This window comes from Gasterosteus aculeatus, chromosome 13, assembly GCF_964276395.1.
Source record: "Gasterosteus aculeatus chromosome 13, fGasAcu3.hap1.1, whole genome shotgun sequence".
NCBI classification, from domain to species: Eukaryota; Metazoa; Chordata; class Actinopteri; order Perciformes; family Gasterosteidae; genus Gasterosteus; species Gasterosteus aculeatus.
In genome coordinates, this window is record NC_135701.1 from 21,598,548 (window position 1) to 21,624,049 (window position 25,502).

The 25,502-nt window shown below is 46.2% G+C and overlaps 1 protein-coding gene and 1 long non-coding RNA gene across 2 annotated transcripts in view; one reads left to right on the plus strand and one right to left on the minus strand.

Annotated features, from left to right (window-relative positions):
- The window catches only part of LOC120830143 (uncharacterized), a 68,291-nt gene extending 61,198 nt beyond the window's left edge, over window positions 1-7,093 (plus strand). The window contains exons 13-15 of the mRNA XM_078086295.1: window positions 2,365-2,538; window positions 5,294-5,340; window positions 5,491-7,093. Of these exons, the coding sequence (XP_077942421.1) occupies window positions 2,365-2,538; window positions 5,294-5,340; window positions 5,491-6,083 (814 nt within the window). The 3' untranslated portion in view covers window positions 6,084-7,093. The remainder of the gene's footprint in view (window positions 1-2,364; window positions 2,539-5,293; window positions 5,341-5,490) is intronic.
- A 15,491-nt stretch (window positions 7,094-22,584) lies between these two features.
- LOC144386218 (uncharacterized) lies at window positions 22,585-25,502 on the minus strand. The gene is made up of 2 exons (XR_013451908.1): window positions 24,023-25,502; window positions 22,585-23,693 (listed from the first exon to the last, which is right to left on the minus strand). It is a non-coding gene; the product is annotated as an uncharacterized LOC144386218 (long non-coding RNA).

The following is a 25,502-nucleotide window of genomic DNA, read 5'->3' on the forward strand; positions in this document are numbered from 1 at the left end:
CCTCTCAGAGAGAAGCTGTGAAGCTCTGTCCTCAGTTCTCAGCTCCCAGTCCTCTAGTCTGAGAGAGCTGGATCTGAGTAACAACCACCTGCAGGATTCAGGAGTGAACCTTTTGTCTGCTGGACTGAAGAGTCCACACCGTGACCTGGAGACTCTCAGGTCAGATTAAGTCAGTTTGTCTTCAATGATTTAAATGTGTCTCTAAACTATCAGATCCATACAGTGTAAAAAGGATCCGTCTTTCTCAAGCTATGAATTTGTCCATCAAGTCTTTAGATTTCATGAAAATCTTCTTCACCAATAAAGCAGAACTATGTAACCAGAGGAACAAACCTCATGGACAAAACACAGGACTAAAAGCCCTTTTTGTGAGTTTCTGTTTGTTTCCATGACATCACAAAAACATTCAAGATAAAAAAATAGACATTCTGACACACAATGTTCTTTAACAATAAAACATCACAGGTTCATCCTGTTGATCATCTCATTTAGGCTTTGTGATGTTGTGTTTGATATAATTATTAAATGAAAAGGAGAAAATCAGAGGTTGAAAAGGGACTAAATACTTTAACGTGTGTCTCTACAGTGACAAACCGCTGAGAGTTTGATGGTTGTTTATCTCTAAATAAGAAAGTAAAAGAGAAATCAGAAGATGAAGATTAATTTCTCTTTAAAACTCACTTTCTTGTCTCGGTCTCTTCATCTTTCTTTAAAACAAGTAAAATAGAGGATAGAGAAGCCTTACTTTGTATTTAGGTGTAATAAATAATATTAAATATTCCCGCCTTATCCTGATGTTGATACTACTGTACTTCCTGTAAATTGTTCCTCTTGTTTAAAATAGAGCAAAATAATTTATAAACACTTTCACTGAACACATTTTCTTTCCTCTTACCGGTTTTATTTGAGTTTAAACTCATCATCATAGAGGATTTCATGTTAACATAAATGTTTCTTCTTGTTGTCTCTTCAGACTGAGTGGCTGTAACCTTTCAAAGAGAAGCTGTGGAGCTCTGTCCTCAGTTCTTAGCTCCCAGTCCTCTAGTCTGAGAGAGCTGGATCTGAGTAACAACCACCTGCAGGATTCAGGAGTGAAGCTTTTGTCTGCAGGACTGAAGAGTCCACACTGTGTCCTGGAGACTCTCAGGTCAGATTAAGTCAGTTTGTCTTCAGAGATTTAAATGTGTCTCTAAACTATCAGATCCATACAGTGTAAAAAGGATCCGTCTTTCTCAATCTAGGAATTTGTCCATCAAGTCTTTAGATTTCATGAACATTTTCACCAATAAAGCAGAACTATGTAACCAGAGGAACAAACCTCATGGACAAAACACAGGACTAAAAGCCCTTTTTGTGAATTTCTGTTTGTTTCCATGACATCACAAAAACATTCAAGATAAAAAAATAGACATTCTGACACACAATGTTCTTTAACAATAAAACATCACAGGTTCGACCTGTTGATCATCTTATTTACGCTTTGTGATGTTGTGTTTGATATAATTATTAAATGAAAAGGAGAAAATCAGAGGTAGGAAAGTGACTGAAGACTTAAATTCAGCGGTTCCCAAACTCAAGAATGCCGCAAACTTTGACATCTGAAAATCTTTTGCGGCCCACCCAAACCTTTAATCACAACTCTGATCAAAACATAAACTAGGGATGATTAAATGACCGTAAGCATTTAACCGATGTATTAAAATGTATTAACCGACAATGTCTGTATGTCTCTTCATCTTTCTTTAAAACAAGTAAACTAGAGGATAGAGAAGCCTTACTTTGTATTTAGGTGTAATAAATAACATTAAATATCTCCGCCTTATCCTGATGTTGATACTACTGTACTTCCTGTAAATTGTTCCTCTTGTTTAAAATAGAGCAAAATAATTTATAAACACTTCACTGAACACATTTTATTTCCTCTTACTGGTTTTATTTAAATTTAAACTCATCATCAAAGAGGATTTCATGTTAACAAAAATGTTATTTTTCTTGTTGTCTCTTCAGACTGAGTGGCTGTAACCTCTCAGAGAGAAGCTGTGAAGCTCTGTCCTCAGTTCTCAGCTCCCAGTCCTCGAGTCTGAGAGAGCTGGATCTGAGTGACAACCACCTGCAGGATTCAGGAGTGAAGCTTTTGTCTGCAGGACTGAAGAGTCCACACTGTGACCTGGAGACTCTCAGGTCAGGATTCAACCAATGTCCATCTGGTGTTTTGGTTTGCATCAATGCATAAGATTACTTCTGCTTGCATGATTCAAATCAAATATATATGTGACCGTACAGTATCTCAGTACTGCAGTGACCTTCCAGCCCTCACAGCTCCCTCTGATCATGTGACATGTGTGTTGTTTTGTGTGTCTGCAGGCTGTCAGGTTGTCTGATCACTGAGGAAGGCTGTGCTTCTCTGGCCTCAGCTCTGAGCTCCAACCCCTCCCATCTGAGAGAGCTGGACCTGAGCTACAATCATCCAGGAGACTCGGGAGTGAAGCTGCTGTCTGCTGGACTAGAGGATCCTCACTGGAGACTGGAGACTCTCAGGTATGAAGAGGCTGCAGCCACAGACCATCAGTCTGGTAGAGGAGGCAGAGCTGGAAACCTTTTCTCTGTCCCACTGTCAGCCTGGTTAATATGACCCTGACACACCAAGCTGACCTCAAACTACCAGAGACTCATCTGTTTGTGTCCCACATCAGACCATCAATACAGACAGAAGTAGTGAGGAACAGTAGCCAGGATGAGCCTAATCAGGGAGGAAGGTGATGAAAGGCTTGTTTCTCTGGAGCCTTGTCTTGTTTCCACGTTATAAGAGGACAGCGGTGTCTCACGTTGACGGCATCATGGTGGGCTGATATGAGTCAACGTCGTCATGCTGCAGGTTTGTGGGCTCTTATCAAACTCACATGTTTAGATGCTCGTCATCTGCCTTCATTGTGTGTTGTCCTTTAATCCAGACATTATTAACAAACGGTCAAAGAAACAATCTGTTCAAACCGTCTTGATGGATCATCACAGTAGAATTGTTTGGTGTTTTAAAGTTCAGCTTCACCTGTTTTGGTGCTTTGCACTGAGAGGAAGTTCCCTGGATGATAAGTGGACTTGTTGTAACTACAGGTGACAGTCGGCCACAGACGCTCAGTGAAGAACCAACAGCTGATTGTGGACCTGGTGTGTCAGAGTCCAAAGAGGTTTGTTTAGGACTGGACCAAAGCTGTAAGGGGACTCAGGCAGTGATCTGTGGCTGCAGACCCACCTGAGCTGTAACATCTTCACCTCCAGACTACAGGTGATAGAAACCAGTGTTGACTGTTGCTAGGAGACGGGATGGAAACAGCAGTGTTACAGTCAGACCCTTTGTACCTCCAACCACCCCGACCTCCTCCATCAGAGGGTTTGTGGCGCTGTAGTGATTTCATGCTACTTTCTCCTTTACTTCAGAGAGACAACAGTCATTATTAACACAAGAGGTCGCTTGTCAGGACCAAAACATCCAACAGTCAATACTTCTACTGACCACGGATCAGCTGACTGTGTGGTGGAGATGAACCCACAGAGAATAGTCTCCATCTCGGCAGCTCTACTCAGCTGGTTAGCCTACTTTAGCTCCTTGCTTTGGTTGTGCAGCTCATTTCCTGTTTGTTTCAGTCTCAGTGCTTCCAGCGGCAGCTGTTTTCTTTTTTCCACATTTATTTTTCATGCACACACACACACACACACACACACACACTTGCAAACACAAACAAGGCACGTAACATTAGTATTCCCTCTGTTTGAAGATTAATACAATGTAGTAAAGTTTTAAAGAAGGAGCATGAACATTTATCAATGTGACTTGTTTGTTTTCCAAATTTCCTTTTCCAACTCTGTCTGCCTTCGTTATCGCCGATTTCTTTTAGAGGTGAATGAGTGATCCAGTTTAAGTAACTAGAGCTGTGGCTCGTCTCTCCTATTGTCTATTTCTACAACACTCAGCCTGTGTCACAGTTTGTGGTGCAGAAAGCTGCAAACTCTCTTCGGATGTTGAAAGTTTATTACATATCTGGTCTACTTCATTTGGATCGCTTCGTTTTAAGGCTTTGGGCTCCATCTGAACTCAGTTAGTTTCTCTCTGGCACGCTAGGCTGCGCTGTCTGTCGCGTCGGTTCGTATCCATGGCAACCAACACCCGCGGTATTTACCGACTCCGTCACCGACACCTTTATCCCCCGTTTGTTCAAGTCCTGTGCAGCTTCATCTGCTCTGTCGTGGATCCTTAGTCTGGCGTCCCAGTACTCTCACATCTTGGTGTTGGGCGTCTGGAACCGGATCCCTTTCTCCTTCAGATCGGCTTTGATGGGCCGAACGCTTTGCCTCTTTCCATCATGTCAGCTGTGTTGTCATTGTTGAAGAACAGTTGTTTTCGTCCAGTTCGATCTTCTGCTGCCACGCTTTGTTGAGTACCAGTTCTTTAATATTAAACTCTAGAAAGTTCACTACTATCGATCTCTGGGTTGAGGACGTAAGTGCTTTGGGATCGGCGCTCTGTGGAACTGCTGAAGTTGGAGTTCCAAGTTGTCGGGAAGCTTAAAATGGCTTTTAAATAACTAATAACAAATTCAGTGACCGATCTTCCATCTTTATCTTCTGGGATCCCGAAAATACGAAGGTTGTTTCTCTTGGAGCGGCTCTCAGGTCAACAATTTAGTTTTATAAGTTGTAGTTTGTCTCTTTAATCTCTAGCGAGCTGATTCCAGGTCTGTTATACGGGTTTGTTTCTCAGTTGCGTGTTGACTCTGCATCTCACGTATGACAGTAAACTCATTTAAGTCTTTTCTTGACATCACTTCTGATTTCACTAAGGTCCCGTCTATTGTTACACTGTCTACTGTCACGCACCAACCGCCAAGACAAATTCCTTGTATGTTTGATATATTTTTGCAATAAATGTTTCCTGATTCCTGATATTGATGCTGCTGGATGTAGAAGCAGCTGTTACTTTAGAAGATGATCACATGTCACATGTTGTGATTACAGCCTGTTTTCACTGAACCACAATCACTTGATGCAGGTTTAAACATTTGATTCACTGACTGCTGAAGGAAACTGAGTGTGAAATGGAAGATGATGGTCAGTATAATACTGATAATAACAGATGATGAATAATGAACATCATGAGCTGTGGTCATCAGCCAATCAGAAGAAGCTCCACTGCAGTAGAAGAAGAGGTGGTCCATGTGGACATGAAGGACAAAGCTGTGTTTGAGAGTGATGTAATGTCCATGTCTCCATGCTGCTCTGACCCCCCTCCTCCTTTCAGGGTGGAGCCTGCTGGAGTCCGATGGTTGAGACCAGGTCTGAGGAAGTGTAAGTGTGCTTTGAGTTTGATTCATGAAGATTCAACCATCTTCACACTGTGACATCACTCATTCACCTCTGTGATGTCATCATCAAAGTGTCAGTAGATGATCACATGATCAATAACTGCAGCTGTATTGTGTCTTGTTCTCTCATCAGATTCCTGTGAACTCACAATCAACACAAACACAGTAAACAGGAAACTCAAACTGTCTCACAACAACAGGAAGGTCACATATGTGGAGGAGGTTCAGTCACATCCTGATCATCCAGACAGATTTGACTACTGGCCTCAGCTGCTGTGTAGAACTGGTCTCACTGGTCGCTGTTACTGGGAGGTCGAGTGGAGAGGAGACGTTGATGTATCAGTGAGTTACAGAGGAATCAGGAGGAAAGGAGGCAGTGATGCCTGTTGGTTTGGAAGGAATGATCAGTCCTGGAGTCTGAGATGCTCTGACAAAGGTTACTATGTCCGTCACAATAAGACAGGGACACGCATCACCTCCTCCTCCTCCTCCCCCTCCTCTGGTAGAGTAGCAGTGTATGTGGACTGTCCTGCTGGCTCTCTGTCCTTCTACAGAGTCTCCTCTGACACACTGATCCACCTCCACACCTTCAGCACCACATTCACTGAACCTCTTTATCCTGGGTTCTTGCTCTGGTCCAGTTCTGGTTCCTCAGTGTCTCTGTGTTCTCTGGAGGACGGAGAGTCTCCTCCTGGTGGAGAACCTTCCTCTCTGCTCACCACATAGTTCAGTCTGTACAGGACGTCACACAGCTGATGTAGGTTCATGTGGGTGTAGATGCAGGTGCAGCAGGTGAGGGGTACCTGAGCTGGTCTGGACTCTGGGGGGTCCACAGCTCTCTGGGACTTGTGGTGTTGCAGATGGTGTGAAGGAGGTGTGTTTTAATGTTGTTGTGCTCGTTGCCTCTGTGGATGAATCAATAGATCATCATATAGATATCGGGTCCTAATTAGGGTTTAATCTTAATCTTTATATGTTGCATTTTATAAAAAGGTCTGTCAGCTGCCCCCCAAAGAAAGACAAATATATCTGTAGGAAGTGTTTGTTAAGAGTATGAACAGAGACTGTTTGTGTTTTGAATTTATCTTTGTTTATACGTGTTTAAGTAGACTTTATGAGTTTAAGACAATAATCTGCGCTAATTTTCCCCTTTTGAATATTTGCATGTTTTGCATATTGTTGCTTAACGCACACTATTTAGTGGCAAGCTTCGCAGCTTTCAATATATATATTTTTTGTCACTAAACATTTGATATTGACTTTTGATATTTGTATCTGCATCTGATCTGTATATGAAATCACAAAAGATGGAAAATATTTGTTATACTTTGTGCAACCAATTAATGAAAATGCCATCGTAAGAATACATTGTTACAATACAATGTTCTCATTTTTAAATCCTGCCAGCTTTTATTCGTTTGTCGCACCTCGTCCAAAAAGGTTTACAGACAGTAAATCTTGCAACAATCACAGAGGCTGTAAATATTCATTCATCAACGCAAACCAAAATCAAAGTGCTGCAACTGAATCCTTAATTGTTGATGAATATTAAGAAAAAACTGCTTCAACTTAACAACAGGAGACAAACGGATCGCTGGGTCGACTGGTGGAAAATAACAATGTTGTCGCACGCTAACGTGAAAAGAGAATATTAAAAGCCTCCAATGGGCCCACTGCTCACGTCACGTGTCCTGTGACTCCATGAATATTCAATAAATACAACTCATCCAAAACCCCTTCTGGCGTCTCATTGGCTCCTTGTGTCTTTATCAGTGATGGATACAGACAGATCGGCCACAGGACTTTATAAAGTCATGAACATCAACACCAATAAATCAACTTCTCCTTCAGCATTCATGATGAAAATATTCCACAACGCAAATACAATTCATCTTTGTGTCCTTAATTTAGCGCGTTAGAGATTCATGTTTAGCGCACGTGTAACGTAGTTCAAGCAGTTCAGTTGAAATGCCGTTAAAATGGCTGAACAATGGCACCTTCTGTCAAATACTGGTACCTACACGGACCAAAAGACGGACTGTGGGTAATCCTCTTGATTACCATGAGGCGCGTGACTGATACAACCTGACGAGCTCCAGAGCATCATTTCAGCCAGAAGACACCTCACAGTGGTGACACACGTTACCGTGAGGCAGGACGGGACGCCGACCATCATTCCTTCTTCTCTCGACTCCTCTCCTTTTCTGTTCTTCCGAACCCCCAGCTGTCGTCCCTTCAGCTGGGACCCGCTGCCTTGCTGACTCTGGGAGTTGTAGTTCACCGGGTGGGAATGTACCTCCCATTGAGGACCAGACCTCTCGGGACATCACAATATACACTCACCTAAAGGATTATTAGGAACACCCTACTAATACTGTGTTTGACCCCCGTTCGCCTTCAGAACCGCCTTAATTCTACGTGGCATTGATTCAACAAGGTGCTGAAAGCATTCCTTAGACATGTTGGCCCATATTGATAGGACAGCATCTTGCAGTTGATGGAGATTTGTGGGATGCACATCCAGGGCACGAAGCTCTCGTTCCACATCCCAAAGATGCTCTATTGGGTTGCGATCTGGTGATTGTGGGGGCCATTTTGGTACAGTGAACTCATTGTCAGGTTCAATAAACCAATTTGAAATGATTGGAGCTTTGTGACATGGTGCATTATCCTGCTGGAAGGAGCCATCAGAGGATGGGTACATGGTGGACATGGACATGGTCAGAAACAACGCTCAGGTAGGCCGTGGCATTTAAACAATGCCCAATTGGCACTAAGGGGCCTAAAGTGTGCCAAGAAAACATCCCCCACACCATTACACCACCACCAGCAGCAGCCTGCACAGTGGTAACAAGGCACGATGGATCCATGTTCTCATTCTGTTTACGCCAAGTTCTGACTCTGGCATCTGAAGGTCTCAACAGAAATCGAGACTCATCAGACCAGGCAACATTTTTCCAGCCTTCAACTGTCCAATTTTGGTGAGCTCTTGCAAATTGTAGCCTCTTTTTCCTATTTGTAGTGGAGATGAGTGGTACCCGGTGGTTTCACACCATTCTTTGTAAACCCCAGAAATGGTTGTGCGTGAAAATCCCAGTAAGTGAGCAGATTGTGAAACACTCAGACCGGCCCGTCTGGCACCAACAACCACGCCACGCTCAAAATTGCTTAAATCACCTTTCTCTCCCATTCTGACATTCAATTTGGAGTTCAGGAGATGGTCTTGACCAGGACCACACCCCTACATGCATTGAAGCAACTGCCATGTGATTGGTTGATTAGATAATTGTATTAATTAATTAATTGCATTAAACCCCCCCAGCCTCTCTGGTTCTACAGTCTGGATCAGATCATCTTACGTCAGGTGCTGTTTTTTTAGTCCAATGAAAATCTCCCGGTAAATGTCTCCCCGGGGACACCTGTCCCTTCACACCAGTGACCATCCATCTGCACCAACTCACATCGAGAACCAACAAACCTTCGTCTAGAATCCAGAGATCCGGTGAAGACACTGCAGCCACTGGAGAAATGTCCACAGAGTAAGAAGAGTTGAAGCTCCTGGGGGGTTCAAAGCGATCTCAGGGTGGTAAATACTAGTAGGTAGACACTTGAGTCATTTATACTTCTATGGCTGCTTTCTTCTGCATTGTCCATGTTCTTACCCTCTGGCGGTTTAACCACAGGGGGGCGCTGTGCAACATGCAACCAGCTCACTGGTGTCCTTACTGACAAAGGGACAACTTGGGACGCTTTAAGAACGTCCGCTGTTAAAGTCATGCAGCTGTGACCTTAAAAATACACCAGGAAGTGAGTTTCAAACAAACATTCCTTCTTTATTTCAGTGTTGTTACTTAAAAAATAAATCAATTATATCGCCGTTATATTTGCATCGCTGGCTCAAAACAGGCGCATGATAATTAGTGAAACGTTGTGATTGAAGCATTTATTTGACCTTCATGCAAAGGGTTTGATACGGGACTTTATGCAACTGTACATGTCCTCTTACCTCTGTCATTGTGAGGACTTTTAGTCTTCAGGAATACTCATGGAAGGACAAACGTGCTGTTAAACGCCTCACTTTTCACTTTGAAGGACAAGGCAAGGTGATCACATTCTGTAGAAAATCAATATGTGATGCCACCTGTCCAACGATTAATCATTACTGAAGACCACCTCACAGCAAGTGTCTCACTTCCTGCAGAAAAGAGTAATTTGGGGGATAAAACTCAAAAATCAGTCAAAACACTTTTCTCTGAAGACGGTGCAGTTCAGAGAGACCCCCCCCCCCCCCCCCCGGCACACACAGTACATCTGTCATAGTTATTCATACAGAACATTTCAGCACCACAGCATTTAAAAGTGCTTTACATCAAACATTGATAGAAGTGCACAGAAAGTCATTATAGGAAGTCATGTAAATATGTGAATATGGAGACTGGAGACTCCTGTTAGACTTAACTCGGTGCAAATATGCTTTTGGCTGCTGTTTGATTCCAGGAGACACACCAAGGCCATATATATGTATGTATTTGTATGTATCCACACATATGAGTGTACCCCTCTGAGCCGAGATGGCGCTGTAGCTGCTGTCCTGATGGATCCCACTCGTTCTGATTCATTCATTCATTCCGGGTCCTGATTATCTGCTTTAAGACGAATGTTGTTTCTTTTAGTCAAAATGTTCCACTAGTGACTCACTTCTGTATCGCAACAACATCTTCAGCCGTCTCATTCTGCCAATCAACCATGTGGCCGCAGCGCATCCGGGCCCATGTTTAGGCTGTTAGGTCACCGGGTGACCCCCCCCTGAACCCCCCACAGGACGGCCAACGCCTCCTAGCTCATCACTGCGATGAGTGCGTGACCCTCTGAACCGGCGAGGGAGGGAGGGCGGGGTTTAACAGTGAGGGGTCAGCGGGGGTCACGTTTAGCAGATTAGAGCGGTCGACGGGCCGGGAGTCCTTTTTGAATCTGCTGGAAGTTCTCGGTGTTTAAGCTGAGCGTGATTGAAGCAGACAGGAAGCGGCGTGTTGGAGTCTGCAGCGTGTTTACCTGTCTCCGAGTAGAGGACATAGTGAGGACAGGTCACACGGGGGGGTCTCTGTGAGGGTCGCATTCCTAAAGGCCTTCACTCACCCCGAGGATGACAAATTAACACACGCCCAAAAAATGTAAAAGCCTCTCCTGAGAACGATGACCTGAGCAGACGAGTGTCCTGCGAGGGACGAGTGTCCTCAGAGAGACACAGAAAGCGACAGAAATGAAACATCACGCGCATCACAAATTGTTATATATGAAAATATGAATATGAAAAAAAACATGATTGTTCTTACAGCCGGACACACGTCACGATATATGAATATATAGATCTAAAATATATAGATCTCACATGAGAAAGACACATGACTGTGTGTCCGTGCGCAGCCAGTCATGGATGAGGAAGACGGGACAGTTCCCTCCCATCCAGATGTTTGGAGGTGTGGTTGTGTGAGCTACTTCTTCATACTATTTGTAGTACTTCTCTGGATGAAGTACAGTAGGAGTACAAAAACACAAACACAGCAACGTGCCGACGTGGACGTATTTCAGGTGCTCGATAAATATCAGTGTCAGTTTAAATGTCGGCTGATTTTAGGATTTATTCAAAGCTTTAACTTCATGTCAGAGAGAAGAAATATTAAAAGGCTTCAGGCGGAAAGGAACTCGCTCTCTCTCAGGAAATATATGACACTGATTAAATAAATATATATATATCAGTGTGTGTGTAGATGTGGGTGAACTGCATGTAGAATGTGAGATCATTACACACAGTACTTTTCTCTCCTTTGGGGGTCTTTAAAGCCTCTAATGGCTCCATTCGTCTAAATGCTGACATTAGCATTTTGCATTTAAATTATGTTAATTTAAAACAACAATTTCTGTATGAAACTCAATTATTTTCATTTATTTTATTTTACGTGGGGCTTTCCTATTATTATTATCATTCCGACTATTGTTATAATTATTGTTAATATTGATATGATTTTATTATTATTATCATTCCGACTATTGTTATAATTATTGTTAATATTGATATGATTTTATTATTATTATCATTCCAACTATTGTTATAATTATTGTTAATATTGATATGATTTTATTATTATTCTCATTATGACTATTGTTATAATTATTGTTAATATTGTTATGATTTTATTATTATTAGCATTATGACTATTGTTATAATTATTGTTAATATTGATATGATTTTATTATTATTCTCATTATTATGAGCCTCCAAGCAGCCGACGACGAATAATAAGCATAATTGATAATAATATCAGAAATCCAACCCGTGGCTCTTTGCTGCTTGTTCCTCGCTCACTGAGAGCAAAACCAGTTGGAAATTGGCTTATTTGATGAAGTTGCACTTTCTTGGTCCTTGTTCTTCTGTGACTGTATTCTTATGGTTGAAATGTACTTATTGTAGCTAAATGACGTGTCATGTAATGTAATAATAATCATAATGGTAATAATTAAGTTACAACGTTCTATACCTGAAACAAGTAAAGGCACAAGACGCTGCCTTCAAAGTCAATCCTTTATAAATGCTCAGTTTAATAATAATATTATTATTAAAAGAGACACCTGATATGTGACGTAGCCCTCTGAGGCCACCGTGACTGTGTGTGTGTGTGTGTGTGTGTGCATGTGTGTGTTCATATGTGTGTGTGTGTGGAACACCTTGTGAGGTCAGCAGGGTCAGTGTGCAACCGCTTGAATGTCTTTGAACATGGCGGAAGACACATTTACTCACTGGAGGCCACTGCTCTGATCTTCTGGGACGCCACCTCCCCCGTCCTCCTCTCGCTCCTCTTACCTTTTCTTGTTCAATGTCGTCCCGTTCATGCATCACAAAGCTGATCTCAGAGCAGCTCTGGTTCAACCTGTTGACTAATAAATCGACTGATTTATGGTAGAATATCATATTTCATAAATATGCGTTGGTTAGAAGGTCAGAAGACTAAAGAGTGATGATGCACCAATCGTTCTTCTTCTGTCCTGGTACCGAGTTCTGATCTGAGACCAGTGTTTGGAACAGAAGCTGTGACATGAAATCTTTCCATATGGAGCCACTTCTTCAGGGTCCCTCCGCCACGATTATGGACAAAAGCTCTACTAAGTTCCTTAAGTGGCAATAAACCACTGTTAGGACCTTTGACCCCTCCGGATGAAGAGGAGGGGTCACCGGGCTCAGATCCATCTGCACTGGGTCACCTCCAGTCCAGACCAGTGCCTCCCATCAAGGTAATAACCTTTCATCGGATGTCCCCCGGCGGTCGTCCCCTGTCAGCAGCTTTGTGTCACAGGTCAAAGGTCACAGGTAGGAGCACCGCTTTGAGTCCCTGAAGCGATTACCTCATGGCCGGGGGGGGCAGGGGGGGGGGGGCAAAGTGCTGAGCGGACGAGACGGGTTTTTATTCTTTTCTTTATTGCATCCTTCCTGGTGTCTCTTTGTCTCTTTGACCCCGTCGACCTCCGGCGCCTTTTGTGTCCATTAATCCGCCATTTAGTTATTAATCAATAATGGTTTCGTCTGTGAACCTTAAAAAATGTGTTTTTACTGTTTCTGTGATGTTTGTGTTGAAGCTCGCCGTAGGCGCCGCGTGCCGTTGAGCTAGTTAGTGGTCAAAGGTCAAAGTCACGATCCAGGTGACTCCTCAGAAGCGTCTTAAATAAACTTCATTCAAGTTCATTTAAGAATTCAGAATCAGTACAAATTCACTCAAAAGGACAAAGGGATGTAACGACTGTCTCAGAAATACAAATAATGATTTAGCAACGAGGACACATTTTGCTGCTTGCGTCGCTCACAGAAACCATAAGCGTGTTAATGGATTCGATTCTCCAACATGATCATTTAATATTGATGTGGATTTCCTGGACGACGTCTGGATGAAAGAAGCTTGTGACTTTTCCCGTGAACCCCCTCGCAGCCTGTTCTTTCCCTTCAGTTAGTCCTCTCTACGCCGCGTGAGTGATTCATCGGCCTGAGCCGCATTAATAACTAATAAGGAGAAGTGAGATCGGATCGGGTCAGAAAGGGCCCCGATTGCACCAGACCAACAGCCCCGCCCGAAGCAGAGCCCCAACGGGGCGGTTCCCGATGGCTCGTAGACGCCATCGGTCGTTGAGGGTTTTTTGCCCACGGAAGGGTCCTGGTGCTTTGATGTGTGAGATATGTGTCTTTGGGGTGGACACCTGTCAATCAGGGTCTGGTCCAACCTTAGTGTCGCACACTTTCCTCCACCCGGCCTCGAGGCTGAAGTTGTTTGTGTAATTTAAAAGAACTTGGCCCAGTTTTCCCCCCGAAGCACAAAGCCTCCTCACTGCTGGTGGGGATTTAACGGGATTCTACAATAAGCTGAGACCTTTTTAACAGAGATCTCTTTGGACGGAGCACAGAGACTCTGCACGTCCATGTGCGACGCCACAGAAAGACAGTTAACCTGCGACAAAGGAGATTATCAAGCTGCCCGCTGGCTGGGTGGGGCTTGGGGGGGTGGAGGGGTCCGCGGTGACTCCGTGCCAACACACGTCTCGTTTGATTACTTACCCCCGCGGCACCGAATGAGCCCGCCAGATTTATGCAGCCGTCCATTTTCCGTTTATCGCAAAACATTAAAAGCGGCGAAGCGCCGCTGGACCCGTCGACCTCAACCTCGACCTTTCCTCAGCGTGGGCCAAGTGATGCACACGAGCAGGTGTTGATTCACAGGTTCTGTGTGTGTGTGTGTGTGTGTGTGAGGAACCGAACCTGGTCCACAGCCAGACCGGATTAGTGCGGCTTGGTGGCTTCGTGTTGGAATGTGTCCACGTTTCCTTTTAGGTTTGTGTTGCTGATTGTGAACCCAAACCCGTCTGAGGGACACCGAGGTCCAGATATGTGATCCACGTACATGTTAAAGTAAGCAAAAGCGAATCCAGTTAAAAAGGCTAAACTGTGTGTGTGTGTGTGTGTGTGTGTGTGTGTTTGGGGGGGGGGGGGGGGGGTCAGGTGGTCAGGGGGTCTCTCTGCTCTTGAGGACCACCACATCAGCTCACACCTTCTTCCTCTCCTCTCTTCCTCTCATTTCCTTCTCCAGCGGAGGTTTCTCTCTTCCTCCCCTCTGTGTGTTTTGCTTTGGCCTCTTAAGTCACGGGTGGAGTGACGGGTGGAGGGACGGGCTGAGGGTTATGCTAACGTTGTGCTCGGTGAACAATGGCGCTCTCTGACAGACGGACTAGCGCTCGTGCGTCGGCGGCTTTGTGGGATTAATCATTAAATACTAATAACGCCACAATTGCGCCGACATCTAATTGTTATTTCTCCCCCTTATGGGCGTAGGACTGATTGTGGTGAAGCGGATGAATCCTCCACATGTGACTGAGCCTCTATCGATGGACTGAGAGGTTTAACGGCGCGTTGAAGAAGAAGAGGAAGAAAAAGCGTCGCTTTGGCTTTGAGCTTCTCTGCAGGACGACGTTCGGACTGAACGACGTCCGATGCAGCCGGTTTGTCCCGTTGGTGCGACTGTAATGGATCTCATGACAGCTGTAGTTTAATGAAAGATGACTTAGCGCAGCCGTTTGTCCACGGTGCCGCTGGCTCGGTGGCTTTAATTAAAGACGAATTAACAGATGAATGAAACGGCGGCGGATGGCTTATGATGGATCGGAGTCTTTGGCCTGGAAGAAGAATGCGTTTCCCATGACAACCAGAGCAGGAAGCAAATGACGGGAATTTGAATGAAGGTTTTGGAGTGTCTCCTTTTCCCCTGACGGGGGCCGCGGTTTGCTGTTAAATTGGATAATGTGTCTTTAGTTCTGTAGTTCTGACACGTTTCCGTCACAAGTTCCCTGATCCACCTTTTCAAATGGTTTTGTTTACTAAAATCTCACTGAAACGAAACGACGACGATAAAATCCTCAGATTAAAGAAGCTGGAAGCAGAGAACGTTTGATACTTGGGAAATGCATCTGCTTGTTTAATGCTAAGCTAAGCTAACAGCCTCCAGCCTCACACATTGAAGTGGTGTTTTCCCTGTTTGTCCCTCCCTCTAAAATAAAGACGTTTTTAAAATTCAATTAATAACTAATTCTAACTCCTTGTTTCAGCACTAATAGAAATCACATCGGCCAGACGGGATTCAAGCTTTTGCTCAAGAGCACTGTGACCACTTCCTGTCAACAGGAAGAGGGGAAGATGGAGTGCGAGTTTGGGTGGAGAATGGGAGCAGCGGGGGGCCGTGTTGCACTCGCTTTACCGCGCCGCTGTGACGAAGAGAGAGCTGAGCCCGGAAGCTCCGCTCAATCTTGGTTCCTACCTTCACCAAATGGTCATGAAGGACGGGTCACGACCCAAAGAACTAGGTCGCGGGTACCAGCGGCCCGAAATGGGTTTCCTCGGGAGAGTGGCTGGCGTCTCCCTTAGAGAAGCTCGGCCGTTGGCGAGGAGCTCGCAGTAGAGCCGCTGCTGCTTTGCGTCGAGAGGAGCCAGTTGAGGTGGTTCGGGCATCTGGCGAGGACGAAGACCCAGGACCAGGTGGAGAGATTATATCTCTGCACTGACCCGGGAACGCCTTGGGACCCCCCAGTCAGAGCTGGTAGACGTGGGAAAGGGAAGTTTGGGTTCCCCTGCTGGAGCCGACCTCGGGTAAGCGGCTGAAGACGGACGGATGGAAGAACCTGCGTTCATCGGCTGCAGAGTCGACAGACAGCTGAGAGGGACATGTTGGTCCAGTTGGACGTGTAATCCTGTTGGGGCGGGCGCCATTTGGAGGACGGATTATTCCAAAGCGGCACCGTGGGAGCTGACATATTCACATCGGGGGGGGTCTCGGTGGGAATTAAACCCCCAACCGCAGGCTGTGGCAGGAAGCAGAGCTCCACATGGCCCTGTTGAATTAACGAATGACGACACGTTGTGATGTCACACGTTATCCTCCACTTTCACCATTGATAATTCATTAAACGGTAGTTTTTAATCTGCAGTTCATTCCCCCCTTTTACTCTTTAACATGATGATTCCATCCAATAACGCTACACCAGTGTCTCTGACGCCCAGTGTCTCTGACCCCCAGTGTCTCTGACCCCCAGTGTCTCTGACCCCCAGTGTCTCTGACGCCCAGTGTCTCTGAGGCCCAGTGTCTCTGACCCCCAGTGTCTCTGACCCCCAGTGTGACCACTTGTCCCTCTGAATGAATGTACAAACCACTTAGATCATCAGTGGCTCTCACGTATTCTTCTACATGATAAACTCACTAGACCTCCACAGCTGGATCCGATGGATCTTATTCATACATCCATTAAAAGGAATGTTCTCAGTGGAGAAAATGACGGACAATACTGACTGAGACCCTGAAGAGGGTGACAGAGACATATTCACACAGAAATAGTGTCTATTGAAAACGAAAGCATGTAAATGTGTTCTAGTAGAAATCCAGCGAGTATGAAGCTGAAAATGGAGATTTTCTGCTGAGATACAAACAGCCTATCAGTCTGGTGTGTGTGTGTGTGTGTGTGTGTGTGGGGGGGGGATGTTGTGTAACCTCGTCACAGGAACGCAGCCCGTCTCCTCGCATGAACCGCGGCGCTGAGGTGAGCTGGCGGCAGCGGCAGCGTCTGCTGGACGTGTTTACTGCGCTCAGCTCGTGGTCGTGAGTCACAGCGGCCGAACGTCGGCCTCGAGCTGTTTTCGTGTTTTTTGTTGTGTGTTTGTGCTCGTTTTAATACCTGGTGTCCGTCCAATGGGGCTCTGCAATCCCACACATGCCTGAGCACGTCGCACACATGCATGCGCACACGCGCACGTCCTTCGGCCTGATGATGTCACTCCTCAGCTGTCAGTTAAGAGCAGATGTTTGACCATAAACCGTTTCCTGTCTCGCTCCAGTGACCGTTGCACATCGTTGATTAAAGATTTAAGTTAAATGTTAAAATGTTAAATCGTACGTCCAGCTGAGAAGATTCCCCTGATCTCTCTCTGTTTGTCTCGTGACCTTTGACCCGGGTGCTTTGATGGAGGGATGAAGGTGGGATGAAGGTGGATGTTTTGAGCCTCGACTTGGTCCGTGACCTTTTTGAGTCTTATCTCCAACCATCGAACCATGTCTCACGCCCAATGCTGACCCCCCCCCCCCCCCCCCGCACCCCTCTGAGGATGAGCGGGATGGAAGATGACTGACTGATCTCCAACCATCAAACATCTGCCGATGGATCATCTGAACCATCTGCGTAGCTAAATACAAACATGAAATCGGTTTGTATCAACTGGCTACATGTGAGTTCATCTCACCAGACTATTGATCTCTCTATTTACACATTTTCTAACGAGGTTTATTGGCTCTAACTTCTGCATCAATGGGACATGAGTAGATTTTGAGGTCAGTTCTGTAGGAAACATAACGAGTTCACAGCTTGTTGTCGTTTACTCTCCTCTTGCGTTGAAGATCAACGCTTGAGCAACGCGCTGTTTTGTTTGGGACGTTGTTGAAAGGTTTAGCATCTAAATATCTATATTAGATTATAATAAAAACACGTCCCACATCATCTCTGTCTGTGAAGACCAAATGCCTCCATGTTCCGCTGCAGACAACAGTTACGATGAGTGCTGGTGAATCGGTTTACCTTTCATTGACCTACACGCTTATTGTCTACCTATGATATGCTCTGACCTCCGTACCGGCGCCGTTGCCAGGCAACTGGGATGAAAGCGAGCGGATAGGTGTCGGATCTGTGCGAGTAAAAGAAAAAAACACACGACCCCAACGAGCCGTTAAGCTGCACAACTAAATATTGAGCTTTCCTATTGGCTAAGTGTCGAGGGCTTTTATTGTGAAAGGTCATGGGTGGGACCTCCATCCGTCCCCGCTGGCACTCAGAACCGCCCTCCATCACCATCTTACCCCCCCCTTGACTTTCTGTGTGACAGACGGCTCCTCACCGAACCCACTAATCCAGCAGGAAGTGAAAGTGGCTCCGTGACTGTCGGACCTGTTTGGGGAGGCGGCGCCACACAGTGAGCCGATTAACCCCAATGAGGAGGGTTATCTTATCAAAGCTCCACTGAGGCTCCATGAATATGAGCGAACACGAGGAAAAAAAGAAGCTTAGGGAAGCGTAAGTGATTTCAGCTCGGGACAAATTCTGGAGAACATCTGACGGCAGTTCGTTGTTACAACACAGTGGACGTATTTACAACTCCAAAATATCGAGATTCCTTCACGCGTGGTTTCAGAGGCGCTGCAGCACATTACAAATGCAGATAGATCTCTGAGGTGATGCATAGTTCAGCCAAACCTGAGTGAACACACAGCAGGAGAACAACAGAACCTGCAGAGCTTTGATCGTCGTGTTTAGTCACAGTTAATTGGATCATTGGGAAGCGATTAATTAAGGAGGGATTTCACTTCTCAATTACACAAAGAAGAAAATCTAAATGTGACATTTTGAAGTCCGTATTGACTCATCCTCCAAAGTCAGACTCTTCCCCTTCGTGCTTACAGCGATGTCGGCTTGTTTGCTGTGATAAGCGTCTGAACGCGGCGCCGGCCATTGGGAGCAGTCGGGGGGGCCGAGCGGGAGACACGGCGAGTTTACACGCCGATCCGTGAGGCCTCGCGTTAGGCTACGTGGGAGGGAACGCCAAGCTCCGCCCCCCCCTGATGGAAAGAAAAGAATCAGAGCGACGCCATTGCAACTTTGTTTGATTAACGTCCTGCAGCGTCCTGCAATAATACGAGATCTGCAGATGTTAAAACACACGCTTTAGTTATAAAAGGCGACTGCTGACAAGTTTCCTTTTGTCAAATCGTTTCTTTTTTCTGCAGTTCTGCTGCAAACAAGGGACATAAAGACATGCACAGGAAGACATCTTAGTTTTCCTGATTGTCTGCATTATCATCTCGCTATCAGAAGCGGTTGGACTCCCGTCAGAAGCCCCGGGGGGGTGGGGGGGGGGGGCAAGCAGCCGCTCCTCTTATCGCGTCCCGCCACAAAGCCTCGCGAAAGCGCCGTGTTTCTAATTTGTGCGTTGGGGAGGCAGCGTGCACGCTTCAGCTACGAGCACTAATGCTATTTGGGATCAAACACTAAGCCGTCTGCACTGTACGGAGTCACGCATCTTCTCTCTTATTAGTAAAGGGGGGGGGGGGGGGGGGGGGGGCTGATGTTTTATTCATGGTGGATTCTGCCCCAAAGCGCAGGCCTTTTACTCCCTCAGTCAGATTACATCGGTTAAGTCATTTGTTAAATTGTACAACAGGACAAGGCCGTGTTAATCTGCCACAACACAGCACGTCTGTCACGGGGAGGGAGGGGTGGGGGGGGGGGGACACTTTAATATTCAAAGTGTTTAATGTGAGCTGCAACCCGACATCTGAGAGGCTAAAACCACCGATGCTGTTTAATGAAGAGTTGCTTTCACGTTTAAGGAATCAGACCGTAGTGGTTCAGTGTTGAGACGTGAGTCATTTGTTACATTAACACAGAGTTCCCATCATTTCCTTGGTAACCATGGTTACGCTCCTCCGAGCCGTGTCACGGTGTTCCTCAGCTCGTCGCTGCCACCTTCTAGAAGCCGAGTCTTCGTACCTTCCATCAAACCGGAACGACCTCACAGGGTCCACACCTCCCGCAGGGGGGGACACCGGTTTCTCCTACAGAGGATGGAGCTGCTTTGTGTGTGTGTGTGTGTGTGTGTGTGTGTGTGTGTGTGTGTGTGTGTGTGTGTGTGTGTGTGTGTGTGTGTGTGTGTGTGTGGAGGGGGGGGGGGCTGCAAGATGATTAATGAGGGAATAATGAACAGGTTAATCATCATGATGTCACTGCAGGTTGACTCCTCCGCTGTCACTGGGGTTTTGATTGACAGGGCGTGTGGGAGTGTGTGCGTGTGTGTGTGTGTGTGCACACGTCCATCTCCTCCCCAGCAGCAAGGAACATCGATGCATTAATAAATGACTGCTGACAATAAATAAAGTAATGTTGGTTAAGATTAAGTCTGATCTGCATCTCACAGGTTTTGTTTCTAAAGCATCTTTTAAAAGAAACAAGTCTTCATCATAAACCACACGGGGAGCGTTTCAATCTACACGCAGATGTTCAATACAGATGTTTTTTTGGGGGGGGCGGGGGGGGAGCAAATAAAGACACTGAGCTGGAACACGCTGGTTTCCACTCTTCATGCTAAGCTAAGCTAACTGCCTGCTGCACTGCTGGACACGTTCCTGAATGTTATGCTGCCTGTCATCATTTTCTAGTTAAAAGGTCCTTAGACATTTAGATGTGGTTTGCAACACACACACACACACACACACACACAGACACACACACACACACACACACACACACACACAAACACACACACACACCTCTGTAAAATGACCTGTCAATCAACAGTGAGCAGCGACACAGTGAATAAACCTGATAATAATCTGCCCCCCTTTTGGATGCGAGTGAGCTGAACCGAGGAGCCAGTGGAGTGGTACCCGGCGTCCGACTGCATGAATATTCATGTGACCTGCAGCTGAACCCGTCTAAGGTTTGAATACTGCAGAGCAACAAGACAGGATCTTACTTTGTGGGGGGGCATGAAGGAAATCTGGTGAGAGACTCTCCAGTGGTGAGGGAGGGAGGGAGGGGGGGGGAGGGGGAGTAAGGGGGGGGGCGGACTGATGTTTCTTCTCTCTGCGATCGCTCAGAGGAGCTCAGTGTTAAAGGAGCTGAAGCCAAAGCAAACCTGTCAAAGCCGCCCGAGAAAACATGAAAGAACTTGAAGCTACGAGCGAATTCTTTGGGGGGGGGGGGGGGGGCAAGGGGGCTTCACCATCAACCAAATCATTCATCAAAGATATTTTAAAAGAAGAAAAACACAGCGGCTGCAGAATTTATATCAAAACTCACGATGTTTAATTCAATTGAAATGTACAAAACGGAGGAGCTGAGTTCTAAAAGTTGCTCCTCCAGAGAGCGAAGAGCCTCATTGTGACGTTTCCACCCGAACAAAGCAGGTGATCCAGAGGGACGTCTTCATCACAAGGACGGTTGTTCCAACCGTCTCTCATCTCCTGCATCTCACACGCCCACCACTCACTGAGGACCCCTGGAGCCGTCGAAGAGCAGCTGCCTTGCACAAAGGCAACGGTTAAAGCCCAGGAGGACCTGACGAGTCCTTCTCTCCTGAGCCGGTCGGGGGGGGGGTTTGAACGCGGTGACCTTCCAGACTGACGGCCTCTAAGCCCTTTGCTTTGATCCCAGCCGGACCAATAATACGCTCATGGGTAAAGACCTGCCGTCCAAAACCAACCTTCTCATCAACAGCCCGGAGCCCCCAGAGTGCGTCTGCTTCCCTTTACTGCGGCTCCACGTCGCAGAGGCATTCAGCTTCTACATATTTTACATCACTTCCATGTGTTCTGCCTGGATTCAATGTTACTGTGAGCAGTACACATATATGTTATAATGGAATAACATAAAGTAAGAATTTGCCAATATTTAACTCAACTGTTGTTGAGTCCTTGTTAAAGGACAAACCCCAAATCCTTCCTGAAGGAGGTTCTAGAAGCCGAGAACCTTTCTCGCTCCTAACTGATCAGATACTGATGCTTCACCGTTACTACCATGTGAACGTCATTATTAGACGCTGAGAGCGACTGACCGAGTGTAACGGGGGAGGAAGTGGAGGTCTGACCGGTCCAACACACCCGACTTTCACCCAGGAAACTGCTGTCGTGTCCCGTGTGGAACCAAGCAACTAGTGACTATCTGGGGGCGTAAACGTATTCCGGGTCAAACAGACCTTTTTTTTTGGATGCCTTTGTAATTCCAGAAGTCACCTATTGGGGACAAAAGCCATTGTTCTTTAGAATAACAGATGTGAGCTGGGGAGTATCACACTGTCCATCACCCATCGTGCACTCTGACAAACATGTCGCCTGGACGTTGCGAAGGACGAGTGGAGGTCGCTGCTGATGAGAAACAGAACTCGCATGCTAAACGGACCGATGTCAAACACGACGACGTCCCGTCGCCCCTCCAGATGATTGGAGGAGACAGGACAGACCGCAGTTCTGCTTTAAGTATTCACACACGTGATGCAGGCACTGCTCATATCAGCTGCTATTATCTGCATGTTCCAAACCAGAAACGTCCAGCCTGAATTCCTCATTAAACCGCCGTAGAAAGAGAGAGGAAACGCTTTAATAAACTCTTTGTGTTGCATCAGCGTTGTGTTTTATTCAATCAGCAGTAAAGAGTAGCTAGTTAAACGTTAAGTAATGGTCCCGACTTTAAAGCCGAGCTCTGCTTGTTCTGCAGAATCCGTCCTCCAATGAAATGCTTCCTGCTGCATTGACCAAGCTGCTGCAGGAACCCACCAGTCCCATAAACGAGTGTTCCGATTGAGTCTGTCCCGTCATTCCACACAAGGAAAGACTCAAAAGCCCCACAGAACTTTACAAAGATGTCTCAGATGATCCAATGTGCCGTTTTCTGGCCCCCTCCTCTTTGGGTTTCCTCCCGCGGTCCTTCGTCGTCCAGCTGGGGGCGATGTTCACTTTGCCCGACGCGGAGGCTTGTGGAGTCGTGGTATCCATAAGAAAAGATACCCATCCGCATACCCAACGCCTGGTTTGATGGAATCTGAACCTCCTTTTGGATTAAAATGCAAATAGGAGTCAGCGATGGAGGCAGAACAGCGTCGGTCTTCAAGGTCTCGCTGCAGTTGAAAGTATCTGCTGTATATTTATCTGAATATAGAAATACATGCAGAGCCTGTAGCCCCATTCTGTCTGTCTGAGGGTCTACAAGCTGATATTAAACCTTCAGGACGCTTCCACCTGACACCACACACATGAAAAGAATAATAGATCAATGAGGAGGAACAAGGTGACTTCATCAACTGAAGGAGACGTGAAAGAATAAAATGTTAAATATTGATATTTTATCATCTGAATAAACCCTGAACCTTAGTTGACACCGATTGCAGATGTTGCTAAAATATTTGAGCTTGCAGTCAGATGTGTGTTCAGTGAAAACGGAGGCTGACGATTCAAAACACCTTTTTGTCATGGATTTATTTTAGCAGCAGAAGCTCCGCCCCCCTCGCTTCGCTCCTCCCGGTGCGACTAAGCGTCCGGTTGTGTACTTTCCGTTGGTGCACTTTAAGATTAGCTGCAGGCTTCAGAACATCTGTCCACAAGACAGCGGATACGTCCACCTCTGCACAACATGCTCCATCTTTAGCCTCCTGGTAAATGTTCCTGGGGATGAAGCACCTGCTCCTCTTCCTCTTCCTGCACCCGGCCTGCATTCTGCAATCTGTTTAAAGATGAGCGCAGGAGACGCATCTGTTTTGCATGAACTACCTGTATGAGCTAATACTCAATACTTGATTAAAGTATCTCATCAAGCAGCATTTTCATCCCCGCCTCTTCTGCACAACCTGGAAGTCTTACATTATAAAATGTAACGAGCGAGGTCATGGGTTGTAGTCTTACGGTCATCGGCCTCGGTTTAAACAGGATTATATTTCTTCTTTTTGAAATATCTAATAAAAAAAACTGGGCTGAGCTCCTGAAACAAACTGATCTTGTAAATGCGAATTGGACGTCTTTGTGTGGACAAAAGAACAAGAGAGAAAAAGACACCTCAGAAGTGATGGAGGATGATGAAGGTTTCTTCCCACAGCGACGCGTCATCTATCAAAAGTCATCATTCCCCCTCATCATGTAAAGAATCGCCTCCTAAAGAGGTCCTTCCTTCAGGTTTGGGTTCTGACCTCTGGAGATGCAGAGCTCTGAGTGGAGACTAATCCACCAGGATCATCCTCTCGGCTGCGTCTTCAATGTGCTCCGGCTGACGATTGCGTAACCTGCCGGGATTAAGCCGCCTCGGAGAACGTCTCCTCGCTTTCCCGCCGAGTCGCTTTAACAGTAATGTGACCCAGGGTCAGTTCTTATTGGTGGGAAAATCATCCAAAAAAATCAGCAAGCGCTGTGAAGTTCTCCCACTGCCATTCGGGTTGCTCTCCACGTCTCCCATTCAGCCCAAACGTACATCTTCATCCCATCATCGCTCAGCAGAAGGGATCTCAGATTAAGGCCTCTGGTGAGATTACGCGGACCACAGGAGGAGGGAGGTCACGGGAGGTACTTGTGTTTAGTGGAGGACTCTTAAGATTTAAGCCCAATCCAAACGATCTCTTTGCCTCCTCCTCTCTGCTCCGTCAGTGAGGAAATGTGCTTCCTCCACTTTAAATGCGCGCTGCTCCGCCAGCCCCGGAGGTGCCAATTGCTCTCAACTGGTCTTTTGTACTTGTATTCTCCGTCTGCCGTTACCTCCCACGGAGTCCTCTGTCTTGCCTGTTCTTTTTCAATGGCAGCGTTTTGCTGTCGGTGTGGGCGTGTGAGCAGCGCTGAATCAGATGAATCCACCCCCCCCAAAAAAACAACAAACAGCCACGTTGGACGAGCTGTGGCTTTCTGTTATAAGTGGTGAAAGGAACACTGAACCGTGCAGATTTCAGCGTGAAAACACTCCTCCCTGCAAAGAGGAAGCAAATAACAACTCCAAGTACACGGAGTACAAATAGCAGGCGGCTGATGGTGTTTGTGGGTTTTGGTGTGTAAACTTTTTAGATCATTAAACTCTTTATTGAAGCTGTTCAGAATTCAATTAGACGTCCTCATTCTTTACAAAATGCAGAAAGTGTCTTGTTGTCGTTAGCAGGCCGGCTTCTGTTACACTCCAAAAGACTGACATCACCAACCCACGGACGCACACAGACGCACACACTTGGGAGGGGGGGAACAGGGAGGAACGGGAGGAACGGGAGGAACGGCACGTTGCAGAAGCTACAGTACCGCCTGTACAGAACCTGCTGAGAAAAACTCCACATTCCACCGTAAAAGCCTCAGTCTCAAGGCTGGAATGTGTCCTGGTGATGCCAGGAATACTGTACCGACGCGTAATATCTCGTGGCTTATCGTGGGCGGTGGACTTTGTGAGCACCAGGATCCAGCACCATGAGAGGGGGGGGGGGAGTGATGCCTTCAGGGTGTGCTTACCTGGCGCAGCTCCATGCTGGACATGGGCACCGGTTTGGTGCTGTTGTGTCAAACACAAAGA